General features: G+C 39.1%; 1 protein-coding gene across 2 annotated transcripts in view; it reads left to right on the forward strand.

Annotated features, from left to right (window-relative positions):
* The first annotated feature begins 5,279 nt into the window (after positions 1–5,279).
* The window catches only part of LOC131167879 (uncharacterized), a 54,508-nt gene continuing 44,180 nt past the window's right edge, over positions 5,280–15,607 (forward strand). The window contains exon 1 of one of the 2 annotated variants that reach the window (XM_058126911.1): positions 5,280–5,714. In XM_058126911.1, the coding sequence (XP_057982894.1) occupies positions 5,519–5,714 (196 nt within the window). In that variant the 5' untranslated portion in view covers positions 5,280–5,518. The remainder of the gene's footprint in view (positions 5,715–15,607) is intronic. The other variant, XM_058126912.1, reaches the window with a different exon arrangement.

The raw sequence follows: 15,607 nt of genomic DNA on the forward strand, positions 1-15,607 counted from the left end.
CAGATTGTTAAAGGTCCTAGTATCATTATGATTTTTCTTCTAAGTAAGTTGCTAAAGATGATTCTGTTAAGTGTTATCTGGTTCACGGGATCCTTTGGAATACTTAGCAATGTGATGCCCATGACATCCTATTCTTATGTTTGTTTTCAGGTTATGGTGATAACATCAAGTCCTAAGGAATAAAAAAATTTCCTCAAAACATAGGAGTCTAATTGTTGCCCACTTACCATCTTACATTCTTATGGGCATCTTAATTTTAGGATTAAACTGTCCCCACTATTTTGACCGACTTATGGAAATATGAAAATATGTAACTGATGCACATTCTCATCTACCCATCTTTCTTTTATACAAAAAATACCGGCGCTCCCCAGGATGACACACTGGGCTCGATAAACTCCTTATCCAACAATTCCTACAACTGTTCCTTCAACTCTTTAAGTTCTACCTATGTCATTCTATATGACGCTTTAGAAATTGGCGTTTTCCTCATAATTAGATCAATAGCAAATTCAACCTCGCATTCAGAAGGTAGTCTCGGAAAATCCTCAGGGAATACATCAGGAAAATCCCTCACTACCGGGATATCCTCTAATCTCAACTCCCCTTCTGATACCTCCTTCACACAATCCAAATATCACTGGCAACCCTCTAGCAACAACCCCCTAGCTTGATTGGCAGATAACAATTGTGATAGGGTGCGCACACATGACCCCACAAATCTATACTATGTCTCCCTGGAGGTATGAATACTACCTCTCTTTGATAACAGTCCATACTAACCAATCCATCCCCCAAAATTATCTCAAACTCATGCATATCTAAAATTACCAAATTAGCTGGAAAAAACCTCCCCTGAATCCAAACTGGATAGTTTCTGAGTACCTTTCTACAGAACACTATTGCCCCAGTCGGTGTAGACACTAACAAACTGATATCTAATGACTAAGTTAGAATCCCATAAAATTTAACAAATTCCTAGGAGATCAAAGAATGAGTCGCCCCTGAATCAAACAAGACAGTAGCTTTATATGATATAATTGAAACAATACCTGTCACGACATCTCTTGCAGCCTCAGCATCTCCCGATGTCTGCGCATACACTCGTGCTGGGGCAATATTCCTCTGCTGTCCATCTCGGGGTGCCTGGTGACCTCCTCGGTATGGTCTAGGAACAGGCGCAACAGCTGGCGGTGCTCGACAATCCCTTGCCATATGTCCAGACTAACGACATCGATAACATACCATCTCTTTGACCCGACACTCTCCCAGGTGTCTCCTGAAGCATATGGAACAAAGAGGGGCATTGGTCTATTCTATATCGCTTGATCTCCAATCCATTGTCCTTGACCTCCTCTACTATCCTGTCTCCTCCAAGGCCCTCGGCTGGACCCTGCCTGAAAATCTAGAGGCTTGGGTCTCTTCCTCTGACTCTGTGTTGCAGCGCCTCTCTATAGGGCACTCTCAACTGCTATAGCTCTATCCACTATCTCAAAAAAAAAAAAAAGTCTAGGCCTGGAAACCTACAACCTGCTCATATAATCCTTGGCTTAGGCCCTCCTCAAAGTTCCTTGCCTTCTTTTCCTTGTCTAGCGCTAAGTATGGGGCAAACTGGGACAACTCGATAAATTTGACTGCATACTACTGTACCGTCATATGCCCCTGCATCAAGTGCAAAAACTCTGCTGCCTTTGTGCTTCTAGTAGTAGTGGGGAAGTACCGCTTTAAGAACAACTCCCTCAAGTGGCTCCAGGTCACCACTACAGGATCAGGTCTATGCTCCTCTAGTAATCTCGCTGATCTCCACCAGTGTTTTGCCTCTCCAATAAACTTGAATGCAGCAAAGGACACTTCATGCCCTCGGTACAAGGGAGCACTGCTAACATGTCCTCAATATCCTGAACTCAATTCTTAGCCACTAATGGGTCTTTCTAGAAAACGATGGGGCTTCTATGCGTGAACCGCTCAATCGTGCAGCTCCGCTCCCTTAAACTCCTAGCCATCTCTACCATCACCTGTTGGGTGACACTACATAATACCACCAATACACTTGATAAACTATGATCTATAAAATAATCTTCTATAACCATTCATCTTATCATCCTAAATCATAATTTAGGATTTAGTCCTACCACTTAGAAACAAGAACTAGCGATAGTTTACTATGGTTTTCCCAAAGTCATCACCTCAGGAAAATCACAGAAACAACCACGGAATTTTCTGCCTCCAGGCTGCAAGATAGAACCTTAAATTCCAATCTCATCCCCTAACAACAACTAAATCATATCTTAATCTACCCATCTCCTATACTTCTCACAATCCATTCCTATACCCTGGTATTATATTTCGCTGTTTATAAAAGTCTGCAGAACCTAGCAACCAAGGATCTGATACCAAAATGTGACGCCCTGATTTTCATGCCAATTTTTTTCATTAAATAATAATTATGAATCATATATACTCAACCATAGGCCACGCCAGAAACTTTGATACCATAACAACATAATCTGACCTGAAGAGGATATTGGGTAAGCAGCCATATAAACAATCCTATCAGCGGAAGTCAATATATTTACATACCACAACAAATACACATACTAGCGTACTAAACCATTCATGTATACATGTCTAACACATTCCCAAAAACAATAAAACTCTAGCGAAACATACATCCCTAGTTCATACACACACCCTGTATATCAGGGTACCAACTCCCCTCTATCTCGGAACTCTATCACCTGGTCTATCTCGGTCTCCTAAAATATTCAGATATTTGGGTGAGACACATCTCAGTAAGACGAAATAAATTATTTATACTGTGTGGCAAAATGAGTTTCATTATATCATGACATACTCTTTAAAATCATCATATCATCTATAAAATAAACTGATATATGCTCATAATCATATATATATAAAACACAAGCTTTCATAAGTTTTTAATTCCATTTTCAAATTATGTAACCCATGTTTACTAGTGAAGTTCTCGAAAATAGGGGAGATTACACGCCCATACATGTAGCTCCCCTCTGCTCTGATATCATTTGTATCCTTGCCCAATTAACACGGGTTCAACTACAACTGATACATATCAGGGCACTCACCTTACTCGGTAAGCTTTCAGGCGGAGTGTTTTACTTCACTTTAATTATCTATGTTATTAACTCACGCTATTTCATTTCCTATTTTCATCATTCTTTCATTTCCCATTTACATCTCACCATCCAGCCTATGAGTGTCCTCGATAACCAGTGCATACTGCGTCTGTAACTCATGGTTGCCTTGAAGATATTTCTCCACACCATGCTTCCACCCATAGTTAGGGTTGTGCAGCCGGAAGGCTGGATCTTAACCGCAGTTGGCTGCCCGGTTAGATCAAAATAAACATACCATATACCCGTCTGTAGTACGAATGACCTGCCTCACCCTGGTCTGGGCTTCAGGGGGGCAAAACTACCCTCCACACTGGCTTATTCGACTATCACGCCACATGCTCCATGAGTTCATGTGGTTGCACGTAATCACCACTAAGAACGGTACAGTGCTCATTATCGCAATCTATCCATCAGGGTTTTCATTTCCACCTTTCCACCTTCACAAATTTGTATTCACCATGCAATATTCACATTGGATTATTCACATTTCAATATTCACATTGCAACATTTACATTGCAGTATTCACATTTTTAGTATTCATATTACATCATTCACATTGCAATATTCCCATTTTCAATATTCACAATCAAGTCTACACATTTCAAGATTCACATTTCAATTTCCGCATCTCAATATTCATAATGCATAATTCGCATTGCAATATTTCTATTTCTATATTCATATATCAATATTCACAGTTCAATATTCACATTAGGTTTTCATCCTCTTCTATTTCATTCTCAACATTTCACTTTTTTCCACATATCTCAGTAAAACAATATTAAAACTTCATATTTCTTCCATTTTCCAGCATACAGATCTATACTCAATTTGTCATAATTTCTCAAAATGTACTTATTGACTTATCACTTTTCATCATTTTTCACATTTCAAATATCATATTTCAATACACATTTCATAACCTCACTATTCTTAATGTAAATCATTTAACCTAATTTTAAATACATTTCAGTGTAAATTATATACCACACAATTTTCATATGATATTCATATCATAATAATTTCAAGTAAAATATCATATTTCAATTTCTCACATTTATCAACCAGTAATTTTCAAAAAAGAATATTATAATTTATTCCACTTACCCAACTTACTGAAATCTCACTAAAATACCCAAATTCTTCATTTGTGGCGTTCGACACTCAAAATCCTGAAATTCACATTTTTCCCAGATTAATCAATTCAACTCCTAAGAATTATAATTATTTTAATATTTCCTAAGCACACACGCTCCAAATACTAATTAAACTTTAAAAATAATTAACAGATATATTTCCACTATCATACCCTAGCCTTGGAGTGATGTTTAGGAAACTTAAATTAAAAATCAGTTATGGTCAACATGATAAGGATCGAACCTAGGACCCTGTGGTGGTGCCCGATCGTCGATTTGGCTGGAGATTTAGGGAAAAGTTGAGGAGAGAGAGAGAGAAAGAGAGATTACCTTACCCCAAGAGCGATGCCTACGTCGCTCATACGACAAATCCACTCAGATGAAAATGTCGGTGGCAGAGATAGGATTCCAGTGACATTTTCTGTTTTTCGATCGGTTGAGTATTGGAGAAGAAATTAAGGAGAGAGGGAAGAAGGAACAGAGGAGTGGGAAGAAGGAATAGAGGAGTGAGAGACGACTGAACGGCGTGGGAGACGCTGGAAGAGAGGCTTCTGGGAGCGTACAGTGAAATTAGAATTTAGGTTCGTGAGGATTTTTATGTATATTATAATATTAAATTATTATATATATATAAAATTTATATCATGATACTTTTATTTATTTGATTAATCAATTAATTAATTATTTTTAATTTAATTTATTTTACTTTGATTTAATTTAATTTAATTTAATTTTTTAATTAATTTTTTTTTACATTCACTACATCCTCGTATAATAATTATTTTTGGGGTATTACATATTTATTGGGTTAGAAAAAAATCGAAGTGATGGAAGATGCGGTAACATTCATATTTTTCAAAATAATTTTTATTATTGTACAAAATTAAAATTTATTATTTTAATTTTAATAATTTAATATTAAGAATTTTATTATTTTATTTTTTTATAAAAGATACAATTGAAAAGGAAATATCACAATTTGGAACAGGTATGTTTTTTTAAAATTATAATCAAACACTTCAATACCTACCTTTTCTTCAGGCATCATTCAGACAAACGCGCCTCAACTCCTAAATCCTAGTAGACCCTCTCAACGAACACGGGGAGAAGCGGAGGCTAGGACTCAGGAGGATCAATCGCTTCTCTTTCTCTCTCGCCAATTGTTTCCTCACTGACCTGTACTGCATAAACAGTGAAGATTACATCAAACGAAGAAGAAGCGCAGAATGAGTGGAGTACTCCGCCCGTTGGTTCTTTTGGCTCCTGCGATCGATTTCAACCAACACCAACGTCGACACCCCAACAAAACTTCGACGTTGCAGCGGTACTCCGGCAGCACATCTAAGCTCTACATCCAGAAAGCATCGGTTTCTGCTTCCTCCTCTTCTTCTCCACTCAGCCGCTCCCCTGCAGAGAATCCCGGTGAGTAGTTAATATCCCCCTACCTATCTCTTATCTGGGATTATATTCTCTCTTCTTTTTCTTTTTCATTATTATTTCTTTTATGTATTTTTCTTTGTACTGATACTTATCTGCATTCTACTACAGTGGCGGCCTGTAGTCGGCGGGGCCTGCCGCTCATGCATAATGTTTTTTTAAAATTATTTTTATTTTACAAGATTTAAGTTTTCACAAATACTAATTCATAATCATGAACTAATAATATATTAACAATTTTGAAGCAAATGTAATGCGTTCAATGTGGCAAGAATAACAGTCTAGGTTTCACCTCAACTTAGGGCTCATAATACTCTGAAAAATTTTATGTAAATTTCAGGATATGTTGCAAGAAATCTAAGATTATTCTAGTTTCAATTAAGGAATATTCCCCTCAGATTGGGGATCATAATAAAACAAGTTAAGTTGAAACAAGCCTCTAAAATCTTGCTTATTTGGACTTTGACCCATGTTGAATGGTTCAACCCCGCCTCACCCAGCCGAAAAAGAAAAAAAAAACTTGTTGCTTTAAGTATATTACATGTATTTTATATAGGAATTTTGAATGTGGATCCCCCATGTTCTCGTACGTCTCCTTTGTCTTTCCACTCCCCAAGTTTACTTGCACAGTATTTCAAATTTTTCTAGGTTTAAGTAATCCATTCTGGCAAGAAAAAAAATTTCATTTGCTGTTTATGGTGAAAATCACAGCTGTGGCCTATGGGATGGGTTGAAGGAGGATGGGTGGGTCTTTTATTGGAACTGCATGTGTGATTGTGAAGAGTGTTGGACCTTCGTTCGTGCCCTTGAAACAGAACACCAACTTTCTTGTTCAATGGTGGTTGAATAAGTGTTTGTTCTCACATTTATATATATTGGATATCTAACTAGGCTTGGTGTCTTCTAGGTGGACTGTAGAGTGGGTTCAGTTATAACCATATTACACACACCTAGCACTGTTCTGCCCCTACGCACGTGAGTCTTGAGCCCAGTTTTGCTCTGGACCTTTATTTTGTAGCCGAATTTAAATTGGCCTGTCCTACAACTGTTAAATCCTTTTAAATTATGATTCAAGTCTGCAAGTACCGTTATTGCAACAATTTTGCTTAAAGTGTTTTTTTTTTTTTCATTCATCAGCTTGTTCAATTCTTATCTTAAACTGTCAGTTTTCTTGGTTTAAATTATGCATTTTTATATTTAAATCACGTTTAGTTTGTTAGATTTGCTGCTTAATATCAGATTAATGTTTTAAATTCAATTGACAATTTTTGGAGTTGATTTTCAGATTTAAAAGTGTTTTAATTATTAAAGACAGCTACCCTTTCCTGCAACTAAAAGGGGTCCTTTGTGATATTGGGACGCACAGCTTTTTTTTTTTTGCTAAGTAAGATGGAGACACAGTTTTTGCTTAACTTTCCTTTCTTACTGCGGCAGCTCTCATGTTTGTCCTTCTCATATTTTTCCCTTTATTTTCCAGTTAAGTTGAGATTGGGCTCTGTTCAAAAGAGACTGGTTAACTGTGCAACTTGCTAGTTGCCTTAGGCTGTTGAATCTTCCAGTCTAGATGTTGAGCATCTCTTGCACTGTCAGATTCAGTCTTATGACAACATACTACGACTGTGCTCTAGCTTGTTGTTCGTCTGATGTAACCAAATTCTAATTTTTCTTGCATTTCTTTTCCCAAAACTGAATTTCTGGTTATATTTTAAGCACAATGAAAACTTGGTGAGATGATCACCTAGATCCCAGACATAACCAAGTTCTAACCTTTTGATGGCACTTTACAAGCGGTGAAGTTCTTACTCCTATACATGAAGGTAGATTTTGTACTTTGGGAGTCCAAACCAAGTCTAGCCATTGGTTATAGCAATACAACTTTTGTCCAACCATTGTACAAAGCTAACCACATATGTAAGAACTGCATACTCAATGGGGTGGCCAATGACTTTTATGATATATATACTGCACCCTGGCTACAACCAAAAAATCTGGGACTCCTTTGTAAAACAATATGTAGTTGAGGAAGCAGCCTAAGAAGTTCACAATAGACAACTTCTTAGATGAGCAGTCGATATCAGAACAAATTATGAAGTACCAACATTTGGTGAATGATTTTCTCAAGGAAGAGACAAACATGGACGAGAGTTTCCAAGTAGGGGCACTAATTAAAAACTTCCCACCTTCTTGGAAGGACTATAAGATGATCCAGAAACACAAATTTAAAGATGTACAGGATTTGATAAAGGTGACGAACTGCAATGCTAATTTAAGATGCTCGTTGGGGGGTCTGTGGAGGTCCATTTCTTAGATCTATGCTTCTTTCACCCCTCACACTAAACTTGAGGTGTGGAGGGGTTCTAACTCTAAGAGATAGCTTTCCACGGACTCTTCGTAGAACATCTGAATCTTAAATTAGTATCATGCTCATTCTCATCTAATTCGTACTTACTTTTAACAACCAAATGCCACAGAGGAATTCTTTAGCGAAAAATCGCCCAAGCCATTTAGTCAAAAGGGTTGTTAGACACCAAATTTCCTATACCCAAACTGTTCTCCTATTGGACCTACCCACCACTTCCCAACTAACCAGATGATCATTACTACTCCCTACCCCTGACCATAAAAATTCCCTCATAACCTTCTCTATTTATTAGCAACCTTGTTGGAATCTTAAAAATTGAGAGGACATATAAAGGGATACTAGAAAGGCATGCTTGGATAAGATTAATTCTACCACCTAGAGAAAAGAGCACCTTTCCACCCGTACAATCTCTTAGAAACCCTTTTCACAACAAGATCCCAAAAACTAATAGACCTAGGGTTACCCCCCAAAAGGAATCTCAAGATAGGACAGTGGCCAGCGCAAAACACTACATCTCACCTCCTTAGAGTGCTACCTAACATTCTCAACAACCATATTGATAGCTGCGATACCGCTCTTGCCCATATTAATCTTAAGCCTAGAAACCTTCTCAAAAACATGAAGGAGAACCAAAACTTTCTTAGAGAATGGTTTATGATCCTCTAGAGGAAAGATAGTATCATTAGCAAACTGAACGTGCAAAACCTTGACTCTCTCTTTCCCCACTTCCAAGGATTTTCACTAAACCTGTATCCACTGCCCGAGCTGCCATCCTACTCAAAGAATCAGCAACTAAAACAAACAAAAACAGGTAAAGAGGGTCTTCTTGCCAAATCCCTCTTGTAGTCTTAAACCAAGATTTAGACTCACCATTTACTAATATTGAGTAGCTCACAATAAGCAAACAACCTCTAATCCAAGGCGCCATATCTCTCCAAACCCCTTCCTCAAAAAGATCTTATCCAGGAACTCCTAGTTCACTCTATCATAAGCTTTTTCAAAATCTAATTTAAAGATGATACCCTTCTTCTCCCTTCTCCGAATATCCTCCACAACCTCATTAGCAACCAAAATGGCATCCACGATTTGCCAACTCCCCACAAAAGCACTTTGAGCCTTAGAGATAGTCCTATCAAGCACCTTACTCAACCTATTAGTTAGCACTTTAGTGATGATTTTATAAACACTGGAAACTAAGCTAATCTATAGTCCAAAATCTCAAAAGAATTATTCTTTTTTGGCACGAAAGTTATAAAAATGAAGTTGATACTCTTGCTTAAAATCCCATTCTTGTAAAATTCATTAAAGACCTTAAGCAAATAATTCTTTTTACCACTTTCCAACAAGCTTGGAAGAAAGCCATATTAGAATTGTCAGGTCCTGGAGCTTTATCCCTCTCCATCCCCAAAACCGTGGCTCTCACTTTCTCTTCCTTGAAAGATCTTTCCAACCAACCCACCTCCTCGCCAGATAAAGGGTCCCGCTTTAATCCTTCAATCATAGATCTACTACCATCCTCCAAACAATTCAAATTAGAACAAAACTTAGTGATTTCAACAGCAGTTTGACTCTAATTGATTATAATGACTCTCCTATCCACTTCCAACTTGTTGATCAAATTCTTCCTCATTTTCCCTGTCGCTATCCTGTGAAAAAATCTAGAACTACAATCACCATTTATGATCCATTTAAACTCCATCTTCTGCCTCCAACTTCTTATTTCCTTGAAAATCACCTCTTCCAACTCATTCTTCAAAGATACTCTTCTCATCTCTTCCTCTTCCGAAAGAGTATTATATTCTTCCTTCCTGTCTAACTCAACCAACTCTCTTAAGATACTTGCCTTTCTAAACCTTAAGTCACCAAACACCACTCTATTCCAATCTTTCAACTTCTCTTTTAACCTTTTAAGTTTTTTCATGAATCTAAAACCTTCCCAACCCTTCTCCACATCCTTATTCCAAGAATTCTTGACCAAGGGCTGAAAGGAATCATGATCCAACCACATATTTTCAAACCCAAAGGGAGTAGGTCCCCAAGCAACCTTTCTTGATTCCAAGAAGATGGGAAATTGGTTAGAAGTGGGCCTAGGTAAAATAGATTGAGAAGGATTAGGGAACTCATCCTCCCACTTCGTACAGAAAAGGAATCTATCAAGCCTACTGATGGAGGACCACCTGTACCCCCTAGGCTGCCCATTCGACACATGTATTTTAGGCGTAGGTTTAGGAAGGTTTAAGAAAGATGTGTATGGAGGAACTCGTTGTATTTTTTAGGGATTTCTTTTAGTATTTGTAATTATGTGTTTAGTTGGGTTTTGTTTGTAAATGTGTGTTAGTTGTATTAGTGGTATAAGTGCTGGACATGTAAGTTATTGTTTTGAATCAGATTGCTGTTTCTCTCTCTGTCTCTTTCTCTCGCAGGTTCTGTTCTTCTTCTTCCTCCTCTCTTCTCCTTCTTCTTTCTCTTCTCTCTTCTGATTCTGTCTCTCACCTCTGTTCTGTTTTGTTCTTCCCCTTATCTGTTCTTCTCTTTCTGTTCTGCCTCCCCACTGCTGCTGCTGCTTCTCTTATTCTTCTTCTTCTTCTTCTTCTTTTCACCTTATATATATTCTAACATCTGTCCTACATCAAAGAGCACACCACAATCACCATGCAGCCATTCGAAGTTAGAATTCCAAGAAATTCAAACACTGTAGCACTGCCAAAACTTTCCAGAAAATACCAGTCATGTCCCTGAAATTCAAGCACCCTTTTCCACCAACCAAATCACAACGCCTCCCTTACCACCAAAATAGACACCCCCGAAACCACTTCCCCTAAAATATCGTCTCCATCCAACAAGGGAGTGGCTCCCACAGGCCACCTAAAAATTTCCAGCTGACTCCCCCTCTAAGTCCCCTATTTCCTGCATATTTTTTGCTACACCTCCACCCTCACTGAAATCCTTACCCCCTGATCTACCACCAGCTGGAACCCCATCGCCAGAGGTCCATCGTAGGCGGCTCACGCACTGCACGTGCCAGCCACGCGTGTGGAGAAGTTGCTGGAGTTCCCCTGTTTTGCTCAGACTCGTGAGATATTGCTTCCTGCCTCAAGAATTTGACCTGTTTCCTGAAATTTTGAAGCTTTCGGAGGAGAAATTGAGTTATCAAGTTTGGTTTGCATTCCTAAGATCACATACAGCCTAATATTCGGCTGCCCGAGCAAATTTCAGACTTTTGAAGCGTTGTCAGCATTCAGATTGAGTTCAAACTACTGTGTGACGGCTGTTTTCTTGATAATCAGAGAGTAGGGACTTGAGAATTTGCTGGACTAACATTGGAATTTGATGGTAAACTCAATTTGTGCTCCAACTCTTTGGCAGGGTGAACAAACTCTCACATTTTCTTGACCATTGTTGGTATGACTAGGGAAAATTCGTAGTTGCATAATTCCAAGTTTCTTATTACCCTTAAAAAAAAAAAATCTGCCCTTTGTTCTGTAAATTCCCCTAGCTAACCCATCAGTACATCCTTGTTCATATCCATACGTAGTTAATCCCATGTTAACATGTTATGAGAGACCATATTCATGTGCATTATGTTCTATAGCTTATGTTTGTGTATTGTAGTAATTTTAGGATTTATATTATTCATAATCAAGTTAGTCATCCTCAGCATAACTGCAGCATATTGCATTAACCATGGTCACCAACAAAATCATTGACCCCAATTCCATTGAACATGCTCGAACTGACACCCGGTCCTTGTCTGCCCGATTAGACACTCTTCAGGAGTTTGTGGACCAAAAGTTTGAGCACCTCACACAGTAGTTTGTCCAAGTCTTGAAGATGTTAGGTAAACGCCCCGTCGTGGAAGCCATAAAGCTAGGCACACTAAAGACTCCCCATATTCAGTAGTGTCAGCCCAGAGTATCCTTCCTACTCTTAGGATTTCTCTGGTACCTAGCAATATGAGTCAGGCTCCAAAACAGACTGGTAGACCAGTTTAGCTCCTCCAGCCTCAGGTTAATCTAGAGTCTAGGTTTGAGGAAGGTAACTTTGAGGAGTTTAAATTAGGCATGCTCCACATTCCCCTAGGCAAGGTTGGGAATACTATGGAGATGTTACAAAAAAGGTCAAGGTGGATGTTCATGCTTATGATGGGAAACTCAACCTAAGCTCCTTTTTAGACTAGGTATTGGAGATGGAGGATTTCTTTAATTGGTACCGTATGCAAGGTGAGGATAAAGTTCGGTTTGCCAAGATGAAACTTGTAGGACCGACAAAGAAGTATTGGAAAACTGTACAACAAACCTTGGAACGGTTAGGTGAACCTCCTATTACCTGGTAGGAAGTGATGAGACAAAGATTGAAAGAATAGTACATCCATCCTTCCTTTAGGAGCCAATTGTTCAACAAGCTCTTGAACCATAAACAAACCACTACTGTAGCTAGCTTCATTGATCGATTTAAGGAATTGATGCTTAGGAGTGATGTTGTTGAGGTGACACATCACATTGTAGCTAGGTTTGTGAATGGTCTTAAGGAGGATGTCAGGTGAGAGCTTACGTTATTCTCTCCAAAGTCCTTAGAGGCAGCCTATCAAAAAGAACTTGCCATCAAAAGGTGCCTCAAAAGCTCTCATAGGTCTTCATCTCAAGTGAGTGAGTCATGTTAGTCCAAATCTTTTCCTCACCCTAGGCCCATCATCCCTCAATCTACCCCTAGATAGAGTTTGGTGAAGCAAATAGAGTCGCATCATGTTCTTTGCTCTAGTGGACCCAGTATCCTCAAGCTAGTAGCTCATCTAAGCAGTGCCATTGTTGCCATGGTAGAGGTCATATTGCTGCTCATTGTCCCCAACGCGCTTTAGCTTTAGAGTGTGAGATTGATGATTTGCCCCATTGTGAGGATCAGGTTGTAGATGTTGCTGAGTACTTGGGAGACGAGAGTGAGCTTGTAGATGATTTTGAGGAGGTTAACCACCATGTTAGTGTGGTTAGATGTGTCTTATCCACTACCATGGATAGTGAGAAGTTGAAACGGACCACTATTTTCCACACTTTCATTTGTTGTGGAAAGAGGACATGTAAGTTTGTCATTGATGGGGGTAGTATCATGAATATGATCTCCAAGGCTGCTCTAGGAAGAATAAACCTTAAAGGAGAGCCACACCCTCAACTTTTTAAGGTGAATTGGGTAAACAAAACAAATCTACCCGTTTTTGAGTGGTGTCTTGTACCCATCCAGACAAGGGATTTTGAGGATAAGGTCTATTGTGATGTAATCCTAATGGATGTGGCCCATGTCCTGTTAGGGCGACTATGATTATTTGATCATGATGTCACTAATCATGGTAGGGAAAACACTTATGTGTTTAGGCACAATGATAATAACATCATTTTGACTCTTACCAAGCCCACCCCCAAAGATCCCAAGTTAAGGAAAAAGATAATCTGTCTAGCTCTAGTTCAAAGAAATATTCACTTGCTTGATAATAGGACTTTTGAGCAAGAGAGCTTAGAGAGCAGGTGCATTTTAGCTGTCATTGCTCGAGAGGTTCCTTTTGAGAATCAAAAGTCTCTATGTGAGTGCCCACTTGAGGCAGGAGAGTTGCTAACTGAGTTCTCTGATGTTGTGCCTAATGAGTTACCTAGTGAGCTACCACCTATGTGAGACATTCAGGGTGCCATAGATCTCATTCCAAGCTCAAAGCTACCTAACTTGCCACATTATAGGATGAACCCTAAAGAGCGTGCTGAATTGAATAGGCGAGTGGGAGAACTCCTTGACAAGGGCTTTGTGAGACATAGCCTTAGTCCATGTGCCATACCAACCCTCCTAACTCCAAAAAAAGATGGATCTTGGAGGATGTGTGTGGATAGTAGAGCCATCGACAAAATCACCATCAAGTATAGGTTCCCTATCTCTAGAATTGAGGATATGCTTGACATGCTAGCTGGCTCGAGTTGGTACTTCTAGATTGACCTGTGTAGTGGGTATTCCCAAACTAGAATTAGACCAAGAAATGAGTGGAAAACGGCCTTTAAGACGCTGGCTTGTTTATTCGAGTGGTTGGTCATGCCATTTGGACTTTCTAATGCTCCTAGCACTTTTATGAGGGTTATGAAATATATTCTATAGCCATTCATAGGAAAGTTCCTAGTGGTCTACTTTGATGATATACTGGTCTATAGTAAGTCTAGGGAGGAGCATTTGATACATCTTCATGAGGTCTTTGCCACCTTGAGGGAAGCGAAGTTGTTTGCTAATCTCAAGAAGTGCAGCTTCCTATAGTCTAGTGTACTCTTTCTTAGTTTTGTGATTTTTACTCGGGGAATAGCCACTGATCCAGAAAAGGTTAAAGCCATTAGAGAGTGGCCTGAACCTTGGACTATTACTAAGGTTCGTATTTTTCATGGCCTCACTACTTTCTATAGGCGATTCATACGGCATTTTGGCACCATCATAGCTCCTATCACCGAATGTTTCAAGAGAGAAGAGTTTCATTGGACCCCATCAAATGCTAAAGCTTTTAGAGAGGTCAAATAGAAGATAACCAAAGCACCTGTACTTAGGCATCCAAACTTTAGTAGAGTTTTTGAGCTTGTGATGCCTCTGGGATAGGTATAGGTGGGGTCTTCAACTGCTAAAGCTTTTAGAGTGGTCAAACAAAAGATGACCAAAGCACCTATACTTAGGCATCTAGACTTTAGTAGAGTTTTTAAGCTTGTGATGCCTCTGGCATAGGTATAGGTGGGGCTTGAGTCAAGAGGGACATCCTATAGCATTTTTCAATGAGTAACTCTCAGCTGCCAAATAGAGATATAGCACATATGATAAAGAATTTTATGTTGTAGTGAGATCCCTCCAACATTGGAGATACTACTTGTTACCCCAAGAGTTTGTACTGGGACCACGTTACTTTGCGATATCTGAGCTTGCAGAACTAGTTGAGTGCGAAGCATACTGGTTTGGTAGAGTTCCTCAATGAGTGCACTTTTGTTCTTGAGCATTGTTCTGGTGTTGAGAATAAAGTGGCTGATGGCGTTAGTAGGATGGCAATTATTCTCCATATCTTGTGAGTTGAGGTCATTGGGTTTGATCATCTAAAGGATGAGTACTCCACTTGCCCTGATTTTGGAATTATCTTCCAGGAGGTGAGTGAGGGCCACTGTAAGGATTCTATAGATTTTATCATTCGGGAGGGATACCTTTTTAAAGGTACTAGGTTACGCATTCCCCGTACTTCCTTAGAGATCTTCTAGTTTGGAAATTGCATGCCGGAGGGTTAGCTGGTCACCTAGTGAGGGATAAAACCATTGCCTTAGTTGAGGATAGGTTTTATTGGCCTTCCTTAAGAGGGATGTTGCTAGGATAGTGTCTCAATGCCGCACTTGTTAGTTAGCCAAAACTAAGAGACACCCCTCTACCATTGCCTCACATGCCTTGGAGAAACCTTAGTATGGATTTTGTTCTTGGACTCCCCAAAACAGCTTGGGGACATGATTCCATATTTTTTGTTGTTGACAGA

The sequence above is a fragment of the Malania oleifera genome, chromosome 11, assembly GCF_029873635.1.
Source record: "Malania oleifera isolate guangnan ecotype guangnan chromosome 11, ASM2987363v1, whole genome shotgun sequence".
Lineage (NCBI taxonomy): Eukaryota > Viridiplantae > Streptophyta > Magnoliopsida > Santalales > Ximeniaceae > Malania > Malania oleifera.